Raw genomic sequence first — 24,790 nt, 5'->3', positions numbered from 1 at the left:
GCGAACGAGTCGGCTCTAATGTTGGGACCCAGCTCGCATATCAGAAGATATTTGAAAAAATCCAAATAAAGATATGAATAATCAAAAGATTTAAATMAATATAGTTAACTAATTCAAAGAATGAAAAAAGACATAAAATAATATAGGCCTAAATGCTCCAGCGCACACACACTCGTTTTGACTGTCTGCTCAGACTAACAGCCTCACCTGTTGTTCCTGTCAATCAGACATGCAGTGTTAACCAATGAACCAAAGATGCGTGAGGGAGGGCCGAGCCAACTCACTTAGCAGCCGAGAAGAGAGAGGAAGGACAGCTGTGAAAACAACAGCTGGATAATGAGTCGGAAGCACAGTAGCATTTGGATGCATTTTAATAATGTAGACAATGTTAGAGCACAGTGTAGAATTTGACATAACAAAACCTCATATAAAGCCAGTTCTACGCACAACGGCATATGTTAACTGTGCACCCAACTGTGAAGCTAGCTGTAGCGGAACTTCGAGAAACTAGCGGGCCTGCTAGTGATAGTGATAGTGGTGGAACCAGCACTCCACCCGCACGTATGTGGAGATGTATCCACTCAGTCGAGTAGGCCTACTCCGCAACCCACAACAACGCAGTCTTCTATGGACCAGTTCATGCCAAAGTCTATGTCTTTAGCAAAACAAGTCCAKATTGATATTGCATTGGCTAAAATGATTGCCACCGATTTCCAGCCATTTTCGATCATGGAGGACAGAGGTTTTAGAAATTATAGCAATAGTCTAAATCCAATGTACACAATTCCAAGCAGGAAAATCATTTCAAATCACTTATTCCACAACTGTACGAGAGCACACAGGCTTCAGTGTGGGAAAGAGTCCAAAAAGCTACTGCAGTTTTCCTTACCACCGACTGCTGGACATCAAGGATAACCACTTCTTACATGTCAGTTACATGTCACTTAATTGAAAAATGTTTGATGTCTAGCTGTCTTCTGGACTGCTTTGAGTTCAGTGACAGACACACCTCAGAGAACTTGGCAGAGGAACTGTTGAGAGTGGCCAGAGAATGGCAAGTAGATGGAAAAGTGGTCTGTTGTGTTAGCGACAATGCAGCTAACATAACCAAACCATTGAAAATGTTAAAATGGACCCATCATCCATATCTTGCCCACACAATCAACCTGATTGCAAGAGATGCTCTGAAGGTGATGAAGCCCACCGTGGACAAAGTGAAAGCAGCTGTGGAATACTTCCACAGGAGCACAGTAGGTGCTGAAAAACTAAAATCTACACAACGCCAGATGGGGAGGCCTGAGCTGAGGCCTAAACAAGACTGCACTACAAGGTGGAATTCAACATTTCAGATGTTGAAGCGGTTTRCTGAGTCAAAGGATGCCATCATCTCTACCCTGGCCATTGTCAATGCACCTGTTGATGCTCTGACCCAAGAGGAATGGGAGGTGGTGGAGGAGGTGTGCAGAGTCCTGGAACCCTTTGAGCAGGTCACTGTGGAGATCAGTGGGGAGAGATACAGTAAGCAGTTATTACGACATCATTATTTAATCCAGTATTATATATGTATATGAGCAGTAGATGAGAATGTAGTATCAGTAGACAAAACATGAACCTGAACTAAMAAGTTACTGTTCTCCCTTTTCAGCRATGTGACAGTCTCAAAAATGATACTCCTGTGTAAGGGTCTGCAGCGAATCACAGCCAGCCGCCAGAGAGAAGCAAATGTAACCACATGACAGAGTTGATGGACACCCTATGTTCATCAATGGACAGAAAGTTCCACAGAATGGAATATAATCACGTGCTATCAGAAACCGCTGCACTTGACCCCAGGTTAAAGAAGTTAGCCTTCAGTGATGCCAGATCGATTGATGAGGCTCTTCAAAGAATAACCTCAGCAACAGGGAGGGACAGCCCCAGCAGTCAGCTGGCTCAGGCACCAGGGCAACAGGAAGAAGAGGGATCAGATGGAGCACAAGCACCAGCAGTAGTGCCACAAACTTCTGCTGTTTGGATGCTGTTTGACGAGTGAGTAACTGGGGATGCAGCACGAAGGAATCCCTCAGCAGATGCCATAATGGAGGTCCGATCCTATTTGGAGGAGCCCCTCCAAAGATCTGCAGATCCTCTGAGCTGGTGTAAGAACAAGGCCTCTGTCTACCTATGGCTTACTAAAGTCATGACAGGGAGGCTCTGCATAGTGGCCARWTCCGTTCCCTCAGAGGTTCTTCTCAAAAACGGGACAAATAATTACTGAGAGAAGAAACCGCATCAGCCCCTCGAAAGTGAGGCAGCTTGCATTTCTGAATGCAAATCTCTCATAAAAGCAAAATATGGTCAGCATTGCCGTGTGCTGCTGGTTATAACATGGCTATAAAGAAGAGAGAGAAAAGAGGGACCAGTTTAGTGTTTTAAGTGGGATGCTGCAGTTTTGCACATTGTGACTTATTTTTCTTTGATATGGTGCAATTTTCTATTATTATGTTGTTCAGATTGTATTCGTTTTGAATTGTTACATTTATGTGCACTTTGTTTATATACTGTACATTTAAAAAATTATTCTTTAAATGCAAATGTTTAATAGCATTCTTTTTCATAACAAACCAATGCATTTTTAAATACATTGTGGTTAAGGTAGAGTATGATTTCATTTAATAATTTATTTTGAATTATTTTAACACCAATCACAGTCAAACTATCGCAAACTGCTTGACTTGAAAAAATACAAAACATATTTTTTTAAAGAGCCGTTTGGGAGCCAAAAGAGCCGTCTCTTTTTGGTGAGCTGAGCCGGACAAGCCGGCTCACTGAAAAGAGCCGGAATGCCCATCACTATAATACATTTTATTTATATATTTATTTAACCTTTATTTAAGTATTATCACTGGTCCAAACAGTTTAAGATTATTTCTGAGTAGGTTGACCAACACCCAAACTCTACATGGTTGGATCTGAAATCGGAGGGTTGTGGATTTGTATCTCTGGCAGACTTACCTTTTTTGGGGGAAATATATGAAGATAAAAGCATAAAGCATAATATTATTGTCATGAACCCCATTAAATCATGAAATATTGCAAAAGCAGCTTTTCATATGGCAAGCAGATACTCATTATGTGCTCCGATTGTTAACAATCGCTTCTTTCCTCAATGTACAATGTTAAGAATTGGTACAAAGGTTACCGTACTCACAATTTTACAGTTACCTTTAACTTTGACGCTTTATCAGTTACATTTACTTTTACAAAGAGGGATCTAACCTTAATAAACCTCACCAACCAATCCTACTGTGATCAAGTCAGTACCARGGATCTGGAATTTTGGTTGCCCGCAACTGGCTAATTAACAATTATGCCCAAGGATACCTCACTTAAGAACACTCTTATCAACTCAGTCATGCTAGTAACCTCAGCTGTGGCCCTCTTAAGGAAGACCTCGATCAGAGTTTATCCTCAACAGGGGCTATTCTTTTTATTTTCGATTTATAATTTCATCACTTATTGATAGATTGTCCAAGCCTACCCAGATCTTCAGGAGTGGTCAACAGGTGAAGTTGCAGATCCTTGTCACCAAAAATGTCATGAAATTTCAGTACTGAGAGAGACTTGGTCATTTCTTCAAACAATCATCTTTATTTAATATTGATTTAATTATTCCAATAATCAAAACCGTCAGCCCAACAGTCTTGACTGCTGGACTGAGAGTCTGAATCATACAGAGAATACCAAACCTAAAACTGCTTCAACCATGGCTGGCTACACCCCCTTTTTAGGTCTGTATCCTATAATTGGTTCAGCCTACTACTCTCATCTCCCCAAGATGTCAGAATTAGTGATAACAGGTGAAGGAACTGTGCCTACCTTGTTTCTGGTGCCGGCTCCTGTTTCACTGATTCGTAATCTCTAGTTCGACTGCAAATCGTGGTGAATCCTGCCAACAATGCCAACTGTTAGGTTCTAAGTATCAGAGTAAGAACTCGGACACTATGAAAGCTTAAACTAAGTTTATTCATCTCAGAGGATCAAACAGCTGTACCGACAAACACATTTCCACCAGTGGTGGTATACATACCCCACTTTGGGTGGAGTCTCCTCCTTCTCGCTAAACATTGTATCTTTATTGCTAGTGTCACGTTCCTGACCTTATTTCCCTTGTTTTGTATTTATTTTAGTATGGTCAGGGCGTGAGTTGGGGTGGGTTGTCTATGTGTGTTTTTCTATGTTGGGATTTTGTGTTCGGCCTGGTATGATTCTCAGAGGCAGCTGTCAATCMTTGTCCCTGATTGAGAATCATACTTAGGCAGCCGGGGTTTCACGTTTGGTTTGTGGGTGTTTGTTTCCTGTGTCAGTGTTTGTGCCACACGGGACTGTTACGGTTAGTTCGTTTGTTATTTTGTATCGTGTATTGTTTTCGTGTATATTAAATATCATGGAAACTTACCACTCTGCACATTGGTCCTCCGATCCTTCTCGCCTCTCCTCGTCCGATGAGGAGGACGAAATAGACTGCCGTTACAGCTAGGCAGGAAACTAAGTGATACGGGCAATAAACTGTTCCTTCTCCCTTAACGTGACCTGAACTTGACCCCCTTCATCACTAATCCATGGCTCTCTCCCCTTATCATTACTGCCACGTGATCGTTTCCCCTGCACTCAGCACATTCCAAGCTTAATTGCACGCACCATATACCTTCCTCCTACAGATACCCATTAACTCCTGGTGTAGACCCTCGACTATGGCCCCCTCATGTCTCTAGCATAACTAATGATTAATAATATTCAACGTTTAGAAATCTAAACCATCACTATTTTCTACATTATAGAATAATATTGAAGACATCAAAACTATGAAATAGCACATATGGAATCATGTAGTAACCAAAAAAGTGTTAAACAAAMCTAAATATATTTTAGATTATTCAAAGCAGCAACCCTTTGCCTTGATGACATCTTTGCACACTCTTGGCATTCTCTCAACCGGCTTTCCCTGGAATGCTTTTCCAACAGTCTTGTAGGAGTTCCCACATATGCTGAGCACTTGTTGGCTTCTTTTCCTTCACTCTACGGTCCGAGTCATCCAAAACCATCTCAATTTGGTTTAGGTCGGGGGATTGTGGAATCCAGGTCATCTGATGCAGCACCCCATCACTCTCCTTCTTGGTAAAATAGCCCATACACAGCCTGGAGGTGTGTTGGGTCATGGTCTGTTGAAAAACAAATGATAGTCCCACTAAGCCCAAACCAGATGGGATGGCGTGTCGCTGCAGAATTCTGTGGTAGCCATTCTGGTTACCAGAATAAATATCTAAATATCCCCTGTTATTTTGTTCTAATTATCATTGGAGGGGGAGGGTTACGTGTTCTTTTTTAATACCCTCGGGGAGGGCCTGGTAAAAATAAAATCCATTAAAAATAKAAATAAAATAGGTCCGATTACCTCCAGTTATTCCTCAATATATATATATATATAACATTCACTCCCTAAATCTTAAATGACATAGTATCAAGGCGAGACCCAGATGCAAATGTTTGGAGTCTTACAATGTTTAGTAATCCAAAGGGGTAGGCAAGAGAATGGTCGTGGACAGGCAAAAGGTCAAAACCAGATCAGAGTCCAGGAGGTTCAGAGTGGCAGACAGGCTCGTGGTCAAGGCAGGCAGGCAGTTACAGATCCCAGAAACAGGCAAGGGTCAAAAACCAGGAGGACTAGAAAAAAGAGAATAGCAAAAGGAGTACAGGATAAACATGCTGGTTGAGTTGACTAAACATACAAGACAAACTGGCACAGAGAGAGAGGAAACACAGGGATAAATACACTGGGGAAAATAAGCGGCACCTGGAGGGGGTGGAGACAATCACAGGAACAGGTGAAAGAGATCAGGGCGTGACACATAGATGACAAATTGCAAGAACAGATCACTCTTTAGTCAGATGTGTAATTTATCCTATTATTAATCACAAAAATAATGTTTCACCAAATATTTGGTGAAGTTTGCAAACGTTTGCCACTATTGGTGAATCTGGGACAAACCAATGGCAACAATAATATTTAGAAGCCGTTTCTGGTGAACACATGAATTCCAAGACCGGTAACCGTTGATGACCAATCAGGGGGATTAGAAATCTGTTGGAAAATAGAAACCAACCTATTTAGCCTGCTACAATACCTACCAAAGATGTCCGGTGAGTGTCTAACATATGAATTAAACTTCCTAATAAACTTTAACATTTTATTAGCTAAATGATGCCTAGTTAGCATTGTCACGTTTTATGGGATAGAGTGAAACACACTGACTGACTGGCTAGGGCTTAGCTAGCTAACATTAGCTAATATACACTGCTCAAAAAAATAAAGGGAACTACGTTTAAACAACACAATGTAACTCCAAGTCAATCACACTTCTGTGAAATCAAACTGTCCACTTAGGAAGCAACACTGATTGACAATAAATTTCACATGCTGTTGTGCAAATGGAATAGACAACAGGTGGAAATTATAGGCAATTAGGAAGACACCCCCAATAAAGGAGTGGTTCTGCAGGTGGTGACCACAGACCACTTCTCAGTTCCTATGCTTCCTGGCTGATGTTTTGGTCACTTTTGAATGCTGGCGGTGCTTTCACTCTAGTGGTAGCATGAGACGGAGTCTACAACCCACACAAGTGGCTCAGGTAGTGCAGCTCATCCAGGATGGCACATCAATGCGAGCTGTGGCAAGAAGGTTTGCTGTGTCTGTCAGCGTAGTGTCCAGAGCATAGAGGCGCTACCAGGAGACAGGCCAGTACATCAGGAGACGTGGAGGAGGCCGTAGGAGGCAACAACCCAGCAGCAGGACCGCTACCTCTGCCTTTGTGCAAGGAGGAGCAGGAGGAGCACTGCCAGAGCCCTGCAAAATGACCTCCAGCAGGCCACAAATGTGCATGTGTCTGCTCAAACGGTCAGAAACAGACTCCGAGAGGTGGTATGAGGGCCCGACGTCCACAGGTGGGGGTGTGCTTACAGCCCAACACCGTGCAGGACGTTTGGCATTTGCCAGAGAACACCAAGATTGGCAAATTCGCCACTGGCGCCCTGTGCTCTTCACAGATGAACGCAGGTTCACACTGAGCACATGTGACAGACGTGACAGAGTCTGGAGACCGCGTGGAGAACGTTCTGCTGCCTGCAACATCCTCCAGCATGACCGGTTTGGCGGTGGGTCAGTCATGGTGTGGGGTGGCATTTCTTTGGGGGCCGCACAGCCAGAGGTAGCCTGACTGCCATTAGGTACCGAGATGAGATCCTCAGACCCCTTGTGAGACCATATGCTGGTGCGGTTGGCCCTGGGTTCCTCCTAATGCAAGACAATGCTAGACCTCATGTGCTGGAGTGTGTCAGCAGTTCCTGCAAGAGAAGGCATTGATGCTATGGACTGGCCCGCCCGTTCCCCAGACCTGAATCCAATTGAGCACATCTGGGACATCATGTCTCGCTCCATCCACCAACGCACGTTGCACCACAGACTGTCCAGGAGTTAGCGGATGCTTTAGTCCAGGTCTGGGAGGAGATCCCTCAGGAGACCATCCGCCACCTCATCAGGAGCATGCCCAGGCGTTGTAGGGAGGTCATACAGGCACGTGGAGGCCACACACACTACTGAGCCTCATTTTGACTTGTTTTAAGGACATTACATCAAAGTTGGATCAGCCTGTAGTGTGGTTTCCACTTTAATTTTGAGTGTGACTCCAAATCCAGACCTCATGGGTTGATAAATTTGATTTCCATTTGATTTCCATTGATAATTTTGTGTGATTTTGTTGTCAGCACATTCAACTATGTAAAGAAATTCTCTAGGATGTGTTATTTTAGTGTTCCCTTTATTTTTTTGAGGAGTGTATTTTTGCCCAATTTATGTGTTAGGTAGTTTGGCTTGGCACCTAAAACCTCCACACACCTTTACAGATGCACACTGAGAGCATCCTGTCGGGCTGTATCACCGCCTGGTACGGCAACTGCACCGCCCGCAACCGCAGGACTCCAGAGGGGGTGCGTTCTGCCCAACGCATAAACTGGGGCAAGCTACCTGCCCTCCAGGACACCGACAGCACCCGATGTCACAGGAAGGCCAAAAAGATCATCAAGGATAACAACCCCCCCCCTCCAATGCACTGTCTGTTTCCCCCCGCTATCATCCAGAAGGCGAGGTCAGTACAGGTTGTGATAGAAAAATTACATACTTACCTGATTTGTTTGATATTAGTAGTAAACTATTATTTACTTAACAAACAGTAAGATATTTCTGTCCAGCTCATGCTGTGTTTTATGGTCTCCACTTTAGTTCCCTGCAGTTAATCTGGGCATGTGGTCACTAGAGATTGCTTGAGCTGACAAATGAGTTAAAGACTGCATTACATTGACAAGATGTGGTGGGTGTAACCGAGATAGAGATAACCAGGAGGATTTCTCATTGTCTCTAAATCATCCTTGCATCTGGGAAACTAAGCCAGGGTGGGGTTAAGACGACAACCCACGTGCAGATAATGACAGGATGAACCCAGCGTGGCTTATGATGCTCCTTGGTCTGCATGAGGGGGGTTGAACCAACCATGACTGAGCATTGTTAGTGTCAGCTATAAATAGTACTCTACATTTGTGTAAAGGTTAGGTTACTCGGTCCAACACTCAAGGGTGACGGGTCGACCAGCCTCATTATTGCAATAATTAATCGATATTAAATAAAGAGGATTGTTTGAAGAAATGACCAAATCTCTCTCAGTACTGAATATCCACGACAAGGTGCATCAAAGCTGGGACCGAGAGACTGAAAAACAGCTTCTATCAAGGCCATCAGACTGTTAAATAGCCATCACTAGCACATAGAGGCTGCTGCCTATATACTGTACATAGACTTGAAATCACTGCACACTTTAATAATGTTTACATATTTTGCATTACTCTTCTCATATGTATATACTGTATTCTATCCTATTCTACTGTATCTTAGTCTATGCCACTCTGACATTGCTCGTCCAAATATTTATATATTCTTAATTAAATTCCTTTACTTTAGATTGTGTGTATTGTTAGATTTTTATTTTTATTTATTTTTTATTTTACCGTTATTTTACCAGGTAAGTTGACTGAGAACACGTTCTCATTTGCAGCAACGACCTGGGGAATAGTTACAGGGGAGAGGAGGGGGATGAATGAGCCAATTGTAAACTGGGGATTATTAGGTGACCGTGATGGTTGAGGGCCAGATATTACTTGTTAGATATTATTGCACTGTTGGAGCTAGAAACATAAGCATTTCGCTACACCAGCAATAACATCTGCTAAACACGTGTATGTGACAAATAAAATGTGATTTGATTTTAGCTAACTAATGTTTTGCCGAAACACATTTTTAGGTGAATACGTTGCTGGACGACCAGATGGTGACGCATGATTCATCACTCCAGAAAATGCGTTTCCACTGCGCCAGAGTCCAATGGCGGCGAGCTTAACACCACTCCAGCCGATGCTTGGCATTGCACATGGTGATCTTAGGCTTGTGTGCAGCTGCTCGGCCATGACAAACCCATTTCATGAAGTTCCCGACAAACAGTTCTTGTGCTGACGTTGCTTCCAGAGGCAGTTTGAAACTTGGTAGTAAGTGTTGCAACCGAGGACAGACGATTTTTGCACACCATGCGCTTCAGCACTCGGCAGTCCCGTTCTGTGAGCTTGTGTGGCCTAGCAATTTGTGGCTGAGTCGTTGTTGCTCCTAGATGTTTCCATATCACAATAACAATACAATACAGATGACCAGGGCAGCTGTAGCAGGACAGAAATGTGATGAACTGACATGTTGGAAAGGTTGCATCCTATGACGGTGCCACGTTGAAAGTCTCTGAGCTCTTCAGTATGGGCCATTCCACTGCCAATGTTTGTCTATGGAGACTGCATGGCTGTGTGCTCAATTTTATACCCCTGTCAGCAACGGTGTGGCTGAAATAGCCGAATCCACTAATTTGAAGGGGTCCACATACTTTTGTATATATAGTGTATCACTCTTTCTATAACATTGATTCCACCTCAAGGGAAACCCTATGTGGGCTTGGTGTGAGCCATTTGTTATTTTATCTGATCCAGGCATGCACTTCCCTTTCACACTCACACTGTGGTTTCATCCCAAATGGCAACCTAGGTACAAATGACAACTTCCCCCCTCCTCCTACTCTCCCTATACTCACTCATAGAAAGAGATACACCAACTGTTTTATCTAGCTCTTCATATGGACAAGAATACATTATGTCATAAAGTCAGATAAACATGATTAAAACACGTGTTGGCTTTTCATTTCATTCAGGTTAATGATATGACATGTTATTCAACTAACATGACAGAAAAAGGAGTGTTATTTGGGAGGACCAAACCCCGCCCCCCCCCCCCCCCCCCCCCCCCCCCCCCCCCCCTGTCTGAAGAAAATTAACAAAATGCTCTGTTGAAATTAATGTGTGTACAAAACAGCACTGGTCATCTCATTGGATATACTACACTGAACACAAATTTGAACGCAACATGTAAAGTGTTGGTCCATGTTTCATGAGCTGAAATAAAATATCTCGTAATTTTTAACATGACAGAAAAAGTAGTGTATTAGACAGTCTGAAGAAAATTAACAAAATGCTCTGTTGAAATTAATGTGTGTACAAAACAGCACTGGTCATCTCATTGATATACTAGACTGAACAACAATTTGAACGCAACATGTAAAGTGTTGGTCCCATGTTTCATGAGCTGAAATAAAATATCTCGTAATTTTTCGTAGGCACAATAGGTTTTTCTCTCTCAATTMTTGTGCACAAATTTGTTTACATTACTGTTAGCGAGCATTTCTCCTTTGCCATGATAATCTATCCACCGGACAGGTTTGTCATATCAAGAAGCGGATTAATCAGCATGATCATTACACAGGTGCACCTTGTGCTGGGGACAATAAAAGGCCACTCTAAAATTTGCAGTTTTGTGACAACACAATTCCACAGATGTCTCAAGTTTTGAGGGAGCGCGCAATTGGCATGCTGACTGCAGGAATGTCCACCAGAGCTGTTGCCCGATTAATTTTATGTACATTTTTCTATCATAAGCCACCTCCAACATTGATTTAGAGAATTTGGCAGTACGTCCAACCGGCCTCACAACCGCAGACCACGTGTATAGTGTCGTGTGGACTAGTGGTTGGCTGATGTCAACGTTGTGAACAGAGTATCCCATGGTGGCAGTGGGGTTATGGTATGGGCAGGCATAAGCTACGGACAACGAACACAATAGCATTTTATCAATGGCAATTTGAATGCAGAGATACCGTGACGAGATCCTGAGTCTCATTGTCGTGCCATTCATCCGCAGCAATCACCTCCTGTTTCAGCATGATAATGCACGGCCCCATGTCGCAAGGATCTGTACACAATTCTGCTGAAAATGTCCAACTCCTTCCATGGCCTGCATATTCACCAGATATGTTACCCATTGAGTATGTTTGGGATGCTTTGGATCGACGTGTACAACAGCGTATTCCAGTTCCCACCAATATCCAGCAACTTCGCACAGCCATTGAAGGAGTGGGACAACATTCCAAGGGCCACAATCAACAGTCTGATCAATTCTATGTGAAGGAGATGTCGCGCTTTATGAGGAAAATGGTGGTCACACCAGATACTGGCTGGTTTTCTGATCCACGCCCCCTACCTTTTCTTAAAGGTATCTGTGACCAACAGATGCATATCTGTATTCCCAGTCATGTGAAATCATAGATTAGGGTTGAATGAATTTATTTCAATTGACTTATTTCCTTATATGAACTGTAACTCAGTAAAATCTTTGAAATTGTTGTAAGTTGCATTTATATTTTTGTTTACTATGAAAGAAAACTGCATACCCAACAGGTACAAGTACAATGACCACACAAATAAAGTAACAAATTAATCAGTCATGTACATGGTGTAACTTGCATAGCAATTCTCAAAATCACTTCTCATATTCCTTAGGAACAAACACAAATAAGTTAATTTTAAGAACTTCATGTTTAAAACAATATAATTGTACAATTTGTACAAACCACACATACACGGTCAGAAATCATAGTTTTCATATTGACACAAAATAATAGAATGACGTCTCAATCACAAGACTCATTCAGATGCATTTCTTTAAGAAACAAACTTGTATAAGATGCTTATACAGTATATCATGTATCTACAGAACATCCCACAAGATGTCACTGTTAGCCAGTGAAACACAGTGTTACTGAGTAACACATCTCTTACATCCAATGTGCCGCTGCATTGTTGAGAGATGGCAAATTAATGCAGCTACAGAAACCACTCTTCAGACATTGGTCAATTTCATTACACGAGTCCAGCGCCATTGAAGTGCAGGCTATTTACTGTCTCTATCCAATTTTCTGTCCTTCTGGTATCTCTTTCCAAAAGCATCAGTCACACCTTCACCATTGAGTCTTCATGAGTCCCTAACTCAACTTCCTGAGGGTCTCTGATCTAACAGTTCACCAGTACCAGGCTAAGGTGAAAGGTAACAGTTATCTCTGATATCTTTAAAATACACATTTCCTTCAGAGGTTAGGCTCAGGGTTAGCCATACTCTGTGGCAGGGGGACCTCTCACTAGATTATAGTATCCAGCCATTGCCCCCAAGTCGATGTACAGGGATCCCTTTCTCCTCAGGTGGGCAGAGTCCTCAGGCTCAGAGTACAATGAGGATTCTGTGAAGAGAAAGCGAATAGTTGTTGTATTAATAGGTGCCCTCATATGCACATTTTTGAGCGTGTACTCTGTGTCATTTGAATATCAGAGAAACATGCACTTTAAAACATATTAGAAGTACAGTATATTAGCATATCCCTAAAAGTCCCTACCCTGTGAGGAACAGTATGTAGAACAGTTTATTTTAGGGAGCAACAATGATAGAGAACAGTAACATATCGAAGTCCCTACCCTGTGTGGTGTCAGGCTGCTGGCTATGCTGCCTCAATAGAGGGTGGGAGGCCTCCACCAGGGCTGAGTCCAGGCTCCAGCAGCGTGGCTGTTCCTCTCTGGGAGGGTTGATGGCCTCGTCCCTCAGGAGCTTGGCTGCAGAGCTGCGCTTGGCAGGGTTCCTCTCCAGGGCTGTCTCTAGGAAGGACCGCATGACACCACTGCAGTCCTCCGCTATGTCCTCCAGGGGAGGGGCCAGCTTGTGGATCTGAGGGGAGAGAGGAGGATATGGTCAGAGGTCTGAAGTAATACCTCCAGGTAAGGTGAGTTTATATGGATGGGCTTTGCACTTTTGGGACTATTCCATTGGTTCCATTGCTCCAGGCAAGTTCAATCAAGCACGGCTAAAGTATTTGAGCCGAAAACAACTGATCGAATCTACTCCTCGATGCTTTCTTCCAATCTTTTTAAATACAGTTTCTGGTAGGGTGAAACTAAAAGTTATCCTGCATTGAATCTGCACCTCTATGCTATCTTACGGCTCCATCTATTGAGTGTAATATCTTGTAAAATAAGTTTGATGTACAAGAAAGGGCATCCCTATGACAGTGGAGAATGAGGAAGTGAGTCCTTCCTTAAAGCAGAGATGAATAATGCTTCAAAAAGAGAAACAGGACATATTCAAATCAGGAACATGATCATGGAAAAACACTGTTAAAAGTCAAACGGAACTACTGTACTGAGACTGAGGGAGTAAACTACTAACGTGTCATAGACAGAGGCTGCCTCCCAAATCGCAACTTATTCCCAACATAGTGCACAACTTTGACCAGGGCCCATAAGGTTCTGGTCAAAGGTAGTGCACTAGAATAGGGAATAGGGTGCCATTTAGGATGAAGTCAAAGTCACGTTAAGGGACCTGCCTCTCGTGACATTTGAGAAAAATCATCTTGCAAGAATCTAGGTCTATGCCGTGGAAATCTGAACAGGGTCATGGAAAAATGTGACATTTGGGTGGGTGCAGCAAAACAGGTGTTTATGACATTCTACTAGGTATAGTCTACTTTGCCTCTGACCGACCTTTATCATAAAAAGTTTGTTTGATCTTCAGGGAATGTTAAGTCAAACTGCATTTGTCTGTTTCAAGGAATAACTGGCTACAAACAAGCGAGGGGTTTCCCCTCCTTCAGCCCCGTCAGTGTAGCAAGAGGAAGGCCTGTAAGTTCACCATTCACTCGTCTATACACTTCATCCATCCACTTTTCGTTAATACTTGGTGGAGTTGTCACTGATTATATCCCATGCAAAAACAGCTTCTGCTACACAGCTCCATATATGTTCTGTCAATTTCAATGCATTTATTGGAAGTGTATAGAAGTCATTTGTGAACTATCAGGATATGCTCACTATGTAGAGGTAGGATGGGTAGGGAGGGAGATAGGTAGGGTGGTACTTACTATGTAGAGGTAGGAAGGGTAGGCGGTGCGTGGGTATCTCCTGACCCAGGGTGGGCTGCCAGTCTGCATATGGATGATGGTGGTGCCCAGGCTGTAGATATCTGTCTTGGTGTTGTGTCCTCGACAAAGAACCACCTCCGGGCTCATATACATCTGGGGAAGAAAACAAAAGACAACTGTTACTCACAGGGTCAATGGCATAATGCCAATTGTAGAAGAAGAAAATAAGTGTTTGGAAAGTACACAATATTTTTCTTTATCAAATGCAATTTTTTGTTATGTAGTCATGAAGCCAGTGATAATAATAACAATCACAACATGAAAAAAGCCTTAATGTCAGCCTCAGCCTTAATGTCAGCCTCAGCAGCTCCACTCCTTTGGCTAGCTGTCTGTTTGGTAGCTCTTTCCCTCCCTGTTATTAATGCTGTGCTGGGTGTCTAGCTCTCTGCTCTGGGACGTTCCCACTCTGTCACCAGGGGTATAGGTTACCACAGAGGGTAGTGGAGTGAATTGGGAAAATATAGATGAGGCAATCACTATGATCTTTTTTAAGACCCTCCCTTCCCCTCATCCTCCTGTTCCTAACTACATTTGAATCTGAAAATGCTACTGTTCAAAGGCATTCAACCTTAAACACTGTACATTTTGTAGCCTTTGCAGCCTTTTGTAGCCTATGTAAAACTCTGTAGCCTATACATTACACACAAAAACCAATAGTCCACCGTACAAGATCTCTTCATGCTTGATGTGATTTCCCTGCACCTTTTTTTGACTGAGACACTGTGAGAGGAGCACTGACTTGTCTTCTGAATAAATCATTATCAGAGTGTCCTGAGGCATTGKGTGATCTCAATCCCAAAACTAGAAACAGCTTTTTTATCTTCTAGTAAACACACTTATTCAACTTCTCGTGGAGTAACAGGAGTAGGATGGTTCTTCCAACGCATTGCTCTTGTTGTTTGGCATGTCATAGGTCATCATGGTTCGGGTCAATTCCATTTCAATTCATAATTCAGAAACCGAAATTCCAATTCCAATTAAAAAAATGTTGATTGACTGAATTGAAAACGAATTGACCCCAAACCTCTAGGTCATGGCATAGACCCGAGGGTGTATTTTGTTGTCATGTCATAGGCCTGAGGGTGTTGAAGAGAAAAAAACTGCAGAATCACTCACCTCTGTGCCTCGTAGATCCCTAGGGGTGTATACCTTCTCTGTCATCTGTACCGTCAGGCCAAAGTCCACCAGAACRGCTTTGTCTGACATCAGGACGATGTTGCTGGCTGAAGAGAGGGGGGGAGGGAGGGAGAGTGAGATTCACCATAAAAGCTGCTCAGTTCAGCCATGTCATAGCTAAAGAATCTTTGCTGCAAGATACAGTATAATCTCAGAACACAGAACCAAATATAGTGTGCACTAACTAGCTACAGTGRTATGTTATTAGTCTATCACGAAAGACTAGATACATCACTACTTTCAAAGGTCAATACTTATTCTATAATTTGCTAAAATTGCTATTGACCTACTGTGTATGTGATGAGAACTGTGTGTACATTCAAAGGAAATGAGAAGTACACTATATAGGGAGCTCTGTGGTTTCTTAAGGTGTCTACGGCTGAGTTTCCTATGAAGCCGTTGCTTTAAGCTGCAGTCTACTCTAAAGCCCTTCCCTTTCCTGGTTACATTTGTAAAGTAGATGATGTAAAGTGGATGATGACAGTCACAGGCCCCAAATACACTAGCGTGCATGTGRGCATGTGTAGACATACCTGGGTTCCATTTCTGTTGTATTTGAGGCTAGAATTTGAGAAACCCTAGGTTTCTAAACCCTGGTAAAAGTAGAGTCTGTACGCCTATTCCTCTTCATCTCACTCTATGCTTACTCTTACACTACTCTGTCTACTAATGTGTGTTTTTCGACATTTGTTTTGGGCTCTTACTCACGTTTGATGTCGTGGTGGATGACATTGTGAGAGTGTAGGTACTCCAAGCCCCTGAGGACTTGCTTGGTGACCCAGATTATCTCAAACTCCCTCATGGGGCCACAGCTGTCCAGTTTCTCCAGAACCGACCCTCCCTCGCCGGCTTCCATGAACAGGTGGATGTTTTGGTCCCAGAGGAGAGCACCATAGAGCTCTGCAATGTTCTCGTGACGGAACCGTGCCTGGATCTCCACATCGGCTGGTTTGAAGTGTTCCATGGGGATCTAGGAGCATGGATATAACCATTAAGGCACAAAGTCTTTAGTATGTAAACTTTCCAATGACTATTGAATAAACAGACCAGGAAGCCACTCCCATCATGTGTAACTATTTGTGGGCTGACATAATATCAATGCTATCCTCACCCCAGGTGAATACTAGTAGGCCTAATCATTAAGCTCAAAATGGAAACATAGATATCAAATGAGAACTAGAGCGGGGAAAACTTGGTAATGGTGATATTCTATAATGCCGTTTGATTCTCTCCCACTGCATTTGTTATTGTCAAAAACCAGAGCTGTTACTGTGGGGGGTTTCTGTTGAGTTTCCTGTGGGGTAGCCAGCCAAATACTTTCAGTTTCCATCCATATGCAATGCTGGCTTTTTTGTGTCACAGTGAAAACAATGATCTTCTTGCAAGTTTCAAAGTGTTTGTGTGCAAAGGCCTGACTGACTTGACATGTGACATGATGCTTTGATGTGGATTTTTGTCCTAACAAACTGGTTGCTTCGAGAAATCCATTCTGCAAACATGCCAGACATTCCAGCACGGGGCTCATTGACTCACCAGTTTGCATGCCATTCTCTTCCTGGTTATGGTATCCTGGGCCAAGTGGACTTTCCCAAAAGAGCCCTTTGGAACATGGCCGCCGGCGCCAGGAGTCTTATAGGTCCACTTCCATGGAAACAGAAACACATCTGAATCGATGCGATAGTGACCCTTCTTCAGCCCCATGTGTTTCTGCACAGAAGTAATGAAATACAGTGTGAGAGGTGCTTCTGACCCAGTAAAGGCTGGTAAAACCCTGTACAAAGAAGTATACTATTCTTAACTCTACCCATTCACAGACAAACACAGACCGAGACACACACATGCAATGTAATTTCTAACACTWTGAGTCCTTTGTGAGCAGATCCATCAACATTGTCTACTCAAAAGACTAACCAATGTCCTGAAGTCTCACCTTGTTCAGTAACACACCCATCTCCTCCGGCAGGTGCTGCAGTACTTCTGGCTGCATGTTAGAGATCTGGTTGACGAAAGAGAGCAAGTCCGACACTGTCCCGTACCTTACCCTACCACCACTGTTCCCCTGCTGTGTCCCCTGGGTCCCTCCTGTCACTTCGCCCCATGAATCATCCACTGTCTCCTCGTTCTGGTCCATCTCCTCCTGAGAGAGACCCTCCTCAAACGACGCCCCGGCCTCTTTTTCCTCTTCCTTTGTGTGGTAGAGATTTTCCACCACGTCGATTATGTCCTCTATGTTCATGTGAGCCAGCAGGAGTTCTATTCCAGCATTGTCATATTTGTAATCCATCTTGTTTCATTCGCTGTCCRAAAAATGGGTTCTGAAATGGAAAGTTGAGATTCCATGATGGAAAGAGCCGTTGACATTCTGATCCTGGTACAGCTTGTTGGGGAAGCAGAGCAAAGGAGGGGAAATCTAATCTATAGATAAACCCGTTTTCCTTGCAGATAAAGGTAATTTCACAATTAGCTGGGAAGCCTCTGGTGAAATTGAACCCTCATGTTAGGGTACACAAACTCATGGACTTCAGAAGACATAATAAAGTGATGAAAACATAACAGGCTAAATGTCAATTTCTCCTAAATCACATGATGTGTTCTCATTGTAACCAAGTGAAGAAGAAATGCAACTAAATTAATTGACGTTTTGGAAAACTAAGGTTGGAAGCAAATAAGGCGAATCAGGATTAGTTTATAAAAGCGTAATATGAATATGATTACCTGAGTCTTTGTAATAACTTAGGATCAGGTCTGACTGCGCTCACTCCATTCTTGCGTCTGTATGCAGTCAACTCTATTGCTCATTGAAGCCTACGGACTGTCACCAGTGAGGAAGTTGTCAACAGAGGAAGTCCATATCAGTCTCCGTGTGCAGGTGTAGTGCTGTATTTATGAAAAACTATGCGAATGCTGTGAGTGTTATAGACATAGGGTTCCTTTGTAGTTTCGTTTTTCTTTTCATTTTCCTTAATCCCCCCCAGAGCATCCCATTGGTTCGAATCGACTGATTGGTTCTGTATGGAATGCACCTTCATGCSTGTGTGACACTTTTGAATGTGGGTCAAAAGGGAAGTAAAAGTATTGTCTKCGATTTTTTCCCCTGCATACCGGAGTACGCCTTGCTAGCTAGCGGTGAACAGTGTAATTCGCTCCCGCCTGCCCTCACATTCGTTAACAGAACTGTGGGAAAAACAGTGCCCGACAGGAGGGGGCGAAGGACACTGTCTACCGGTCGCCCCCACTAGCACAGCAGCTTGCTAGTTAGCTAACACACGGTGTCGCTCCCGCATGCATTGTACCGGAGAGAAACCCGTGCCCGACAGGTGGGGGTGAAGGACACTGTCTATCCGTTGTCCCCGCTAGCACATCAGACGACATGCGAGGGCGACAGAGTGCGCTAGCTAACTTGCTCGTTAGATAGCACACTGTGTCGCTCCCGCCTGCTGTGTACCGTAGAAAACCATGCCCCACAGGCAGGGGCGAAGGACAATGTCTACCAGTCGCCCCTGCTTCCCGCAAGCACATCAGACGGGAGGCTGGGGCGACACGTGTACTAACTAGCTTGATAGTTTGCAACACCGTGTGCTAGCTAGCTAGCCTCCCGCCTGCTGTGTACCAGAGTACTTCAGCTGGTTAAGCTAGCACCCATTGTCCTTCGCTCCCGACTACTGAAAACCTGCCCTTACCGTCGAACTGGGGGAAATGTAAGAAATTGTATTAGATACTAGTAACTTGTTTTAACCACTTCTCAACATAAGCTATTCTTGGCACAACATGCACCCATTCCCACTACTTTGTCAGACCCACACACACATCCCCTCCCCCATGAATAGGGCCTGTGAAAACAAACGCACATGCAGGATGCCTTTGGATGTGACTAGTACAAAGAACTGTGTGAAAAGCCAATGGAATGTCGACATCAGGCCGAACAGGACTACCCACGACCCAGATCGACCAATCGGAAGGCCAGACGACAAGATCAACCTACTTTGCTTGTTGCCTATATAATCTGTATGTACTGCTTAGAGGGGCTCTCTTCTCCGACGATTTCATAAGAATCTGACAGAAAGGGGCCGTGCACGTTTTTGCCTGATATCTTTACACTTTAATAAAACGGCCTTATTATAAACTTATCCACCTCGTCCTATGTCTCCACTTGGTCTCCTGTCTCCAGTAAACGTTTTATCAACAGAAACCAGTGCCCAACAAGCGGGACGAAGGACACTGTCTAACGTACTGGTGTATGGCTAGCTAGCTACCGTTTGCGCCCCCGCGGGGTTAATCAGTTGCTGGCATCCAACATGATTGTGCATTAATTACCACATACAGGAACGCAATTTCACCCTTCTCCGATTTTTCAACTCTTGCGCTCTATGTGCGTCAAGAAAAATACTGTATTTCGCAATGTCTCGTGTTGTTGAAGTTCAATAACAGTTATATGACAAATTACTTAAGTGATAAAGGTGTAATGAAACGAAACGCAGGTGGTTGCATTACAGAGAGCAAACAAAGTCATTTCAATACAAACAATTAAATTGATCAGTTTGTTATTACACATGAGTAAAAACACAATATTAATATTACAGCTGACTGAGCCGCCTTTGTTCTGTTTGAGCCGTCTCTGAACAGGGGAAACACGCATATGCGCTTTAATGCCACTCTGGGGGCATCAATGGCGTCATCCTTTGGCGTGTAGGTAATGTATGAGAGGAAGCGGTAGCCTCTCAAAACGCTTCCAATAACTAGATTCATGCTTTCAAAAAAAGATCGGAAATAGTACTGCTACTAGGAAGACCAATGTACTCAAAAAGAAACATGAAATCGGTAGGTTTTTCATCCAACGATTAGACGCATCCTGTAAGTAACATGAGCTAGCCATTCATTGTAGGTTACGTTAGCTAGCTAGCTGGCAGTTGCCCCAAGACTACTCCAGTTCAAGCTCCCTGCCACTTGTTAATTCATGTAGTTTAGCTGATCATGCTCAACATTAAAGGCATAGGGGCCACAAAGTTGTGGCAAGTAGCTAGCGAAAACACCATACTAGCATGGCATCTATATAGTTAGCCAGATGGATTAGGCCTACATTTCCATGTCAAAAACGGAAGTGTCGGTCTGTTTTCTTGATTTTAGAACCAAAGGTCTATTTTTACACATTACAAGAAGAGAGGATAGAGCAGGCAGAGAGATCTGTCCTAATCAGCTGCCCTGCTAAAACCAACAACAAAAAGTTACTGAAGTATTTATCCAGACATGTAAATATCAACAAATGTTTATTTTATATAAGCTATGTAAGTATTTCAGTTGTGCTAAGATATGAATCTACAAATCAACACGAATGTATGGAAACAAAAACAAAAGCAATTTGTATGTAACTACAGTATGATGGGAAATAGCATATCCAAAAATAACTGAACATAATTCAATTCACTGAAAATATTGTATTGTTAAGGGAGTAATTTATAAGGAGGTCTATCTTTTCTCCTACACAATGTGGGAATTACCACCCCCTCTCAATACTAAACTGTGACCTAAAGATATTGTCTAAAGTCTTAACAAAAAGACTAGAACACTTTGCAAGCAACCCGGTTCACCCTGATCAGGTTGGCTTTTTCCAACACTGGTACGGTGCTGATAGCATACAAATAAAAGTATATAAAATGGGCAATGAGGACCTGCCAAACCCCGCCATAGCTCTGTCCCTGGATGCTGAGAAAGCATTTGATAGGGTGGAGTGGGGTTTCCTATTTAAAGCACTGGAGTCCTATGGATTTAGCCCCCACTTTATATGATGGATCAAAACCCTGTATTCCGGGGGCCAGTGCCACAGTTACCGCCAATGGAACTATTTCTAAGCAATTCAGGCTCCATAGAGCCCCACAGTGCAGGTGTCATAATACCCATAAAACCTAGCGGTCAAACAGGGAAATGGTTCCAATCGTTTTCCCACTATCTACCAAATAAAAGTCCTGGAGTCTATAGAGTGATCCTTGGAGTAATATCATCTGACTCCAGGCCCTGAAGAGAATATGGGAAATAGACTTGGACTGCGATATCACCAAGGCAGAATGGAATGAGGTTTTCGGCAGATGTCTCTTAAGCGAACGCAATCGAAAACGATACACCTTTACCATTCGACTCCTAGTAAGCTTCACAGGGTCAGTCTGAAGCCCACAGACGCCTGCTGCTGGAGATGTTCATCTGAAGAGGGGACTTATCTACATATGGTATGGGACTGTGAAAAAATCGGGAGGTTTTGGACTGAACAATCACAAAAACAAGTGTAGCCCTGGCCCTAGCAGTTGCCAAAAATCTGCTTTTCTGTAAATGGAAGGAAGGGGTTACATCAAATATATACAACTGGACTAATCGACCATATAATGTGTACATCATTTTAAGAACGCTTGCAAAGTATATTTTATATATTTATTAACACACGCTGCTGAATGTACAAAAATGTGTACAATTATTTAAGAACAACAATCTATAATGGCAATTGTACTCAATATTATTTATTGTATTATTTTTTCATCTGTGTCTGAAACCAAAAATAAAATCTAACCAACATTTTAAAAAAGCTCTATCTTTAATGTATATTGAAAGGAGGTTGTCAAAGATAACTGGTGGAGTTRACCAGCAAGGAGAGCCTCACTTCACTACATGAAATGACCGTCATCCCCAGCGTCAACTATGAAGCTACAGTGCCTTTCAAGTCCAGATTGCTGTCCCTCAAAAAAACGGGTCCTGTAGACCTGTCTTAACGGCCAGTCTGCCCGTCAGTGCCAACCACAGACAACCATCCCCATCAACGACCTCATACAGAGACAGAGACTGTCCAAAGAGGACAGTGTAAGTCGACATGGACTGGTTTCTAAAATACTAGGCTGTCTGAAGTTGTCTAACTGACTAAATGAAGATTGCAAGAATGCAGATTAGCATAGCAACATTTATGATGTCCCTGGGAACACATATAGGTACAATGTCAGCTTTAGTGCTAATTTAGGTGACAAACATTTATACCAAGACAAAGTTGAATATAAATTATAGAGATTTCAAGAGATCCCTTGCTTCAAGCACAAATATTGTTCACCCCAATGAGAACGCTGTGTCTGTCTTCTCTCTCTATCTCAGACCAACAAATCACCTCCCTTACAGAGACATACCAGCTAACAGAAGAGAATGTCTGTCTGCGCTTCCTGGTCTGCTCGCTGCTGAACGACATAGCTGCTGCATATTTCCCAGAATGCACCATTCGGCCCTTTGGCTCCTCCGTGAACGGCTTCGGGAAGCTGGGCTGTGATCTAGACATGTTTCTGGACCTGGATGGCATCAGTGGAAGGAATCTGAAGTTGAGGATGGGGATGGAGGAACCACATCAGGGTCATGTTCAGTAGGGCACAACGTAGCAAAAGGTCTTGCAATGGAAAGCAAAAATCTGTTGTTATTGAAATAAATCCAGGTAGTAATCTAAAGGAGGACATTTTAACCCTTTATACAAGGGATGGGCAACTTTGATGGGGGTGGTGGCCACAGACAATCTGAACTCATCATAAGGGGCCTCAGTCAGAGCCCTAGCCTTTTGGGGGCCGTAAGTGAAGCAAAACATTTTAGCGGCCACCCTCTTGACAGTGGAGAGAGAGTTTTTAAGTTAATTTCCTACAATTCTTGGTCACTGGCTATACTGTAACATACGGTATATATAACGTCAGAGCTCAGGCTCTTCCCTTTATAGCGCTGTATGGGATTCAACTAACAGCCGTTCTAAACGTGTGTACCATGCACAACAAAATTATGCTACTTTTGGAAATATTTTGTTGTCTGAGTGAGGATGAGACGTGAAGGATGAGACGTTGAAGATGATAATAAATACCGCGTTGATGTCGTAAAAGCAAACCACACGTCCATCAGTCCAAATGTGCACTTGAAAACTGTAATTGACAATATCAACAATTATGATCGCTATGTTACAAGGATGACATGCATCTGTCTGAAGTGCCTTGTGAAAGCCTAACACTGTAAAATTGTTTTTTTTAMAACTTAGCTGGTAATACAATAAGCTTTCAAATTATGCTCACCTGATCCAGATTTCAATTTTATAATGGTGAGTTTTTGGATTGCATAAACAACAACAGTAAATTTGTGATGGTGTGGCAGGGATGTGTTCCAAACCAAAAAATGACAAGTGTGCTTGCTTCAGTTCCTCAACGGCAAAGCTAGGAGAGCTAAAAAAAAACTAAAAAAAACMTATTGTTGAAGGCTCTTTCCTTGAGTCATAAAAGTGCATTGATATTACTTAGGAACTGTGCCCAGTTTGGAGAGGCGTGTGGCCACTTGGAGACACCAGTTAGACCTCTCATTCAAACCCTTGTAATATTTTTTCTTATGTTGCACCTACCCCAAAATTACCATGAATATTCTTATTATATTTCTGAATATATCCAGAGTATTTTCAGATTTCGTTATTGACAAATGCTGCGAAAAGTACAGTAAATGTAAAATGCACATAACATCAACAGTGTAATTTTGGATTCAGTCTTGTCAGGTGAACTGTTGTTACTTTTGATCTGATCATTTCCCCATAATCTCCTAAATGTTCTCTTTCAATTGCTACCATGGTCATGCATATGTTTTTATAGTTTTCCTGTTGGAAACATTTCAAGTTGTCCCAAACCATATTTGCCAATTTCCACAAGTGTCAAGGGTTAAGAAAGAAACACTTTAGGGGTGTTTCCCAAGAGCTTCGTAGCACTGATCATATGGACAATATATGCTTAGTGCTACAAAGCTTTCAGGAAACTCACTCCAAGGGGTCTCTTCGTTTAAATACCAATATTGACCTCAGGCTGTTTTCATATCATAAAACAGCTGTTGAGAGATTGGTCTCGTGTTTCTGCTGCATACCCTCTCCTTTTAATTACATGTCCTTTTGTTTACATCTTTACAAGAACTCATGTAAGAGAGGAGATCAAGCACCTTGTTAAGCCAGACCCCTACTGTCACTCTGTTGTTGGGCTGTAGAACCTTTGTTCAGAGAGGGAGACGGGGGGGAACTTCCTATAGAAAATGTGTTTACCTTGACGTAGTGTGGGGAAAGCCCTGTAGGAAGCCCACAGCCTGAGGTCCTTATCAGTCTCTCTCTCTCTCTCTCTCTC

General features: G+C 42.9%; 1 protein-coding gene and 1 pseudogene across 1 annotated transcript; one reads left to right on the top strand and one right to left on the bottom strand.

Moving 5' to 3' along the window:
• Nucleotides 1–11,787: 11,787 nt before the first annotated feature.
• Nucleotides 11,788–19,800, bottom strand: LOC111953230 (mitogen-activated protein kinase kinase kinase 8-like). The gene is made up of 8 exons (XM_023972354.2): nt 18,363–19,800; nt 17,578–17,962; nt 17,181–17,354; nt 16,356–16,617; nt 15,588–15,694; nt 14,412–14,564; nt 12,976–13,222; nt 11,788–12,743 (listed from the first exon to the last, which is right to left on the bottom strand). Exons 2-8 carry the CDS (start codon nt 17,929–17,931, stop codon nt 12,613–12,615), a joined length of 1,428 nt encoding a protein of 475 aa, XP_023828122.1. The 5' UTR covers nt 17,932–17,962; nt 18,363–19,800; the 3' UTR covers nt 11,788–12,612.
• The window catches only part of LOC111953912 (poly(A) RNA polymerase, mitochondrial-like), a 26,288-nt pseudogene continuing 20,515 nt past the window's right edge, over nt 19,018–24,790 (top strand).

Source organism: Salvelinus sp. IW2-2015, linkage group LG27 (assembly GCF_002910315.2).
Source record: "Salvelinus sp. IW2-2015 linkage group LG27, ASM291031v2, whole genome shotgun sequence".
Taxonomy (NCBI): Eukaryota; Metazoa; Chordata; class Actinopteri; order Salmoniformes; family Salmonidae; genus Salvelinus; species Salvelinus sp. IW2-2015.
Note: the sequence above shows the minus strand (reverse complement) of the source record. Positions and strands in the feature narration are given on the sequence as shown.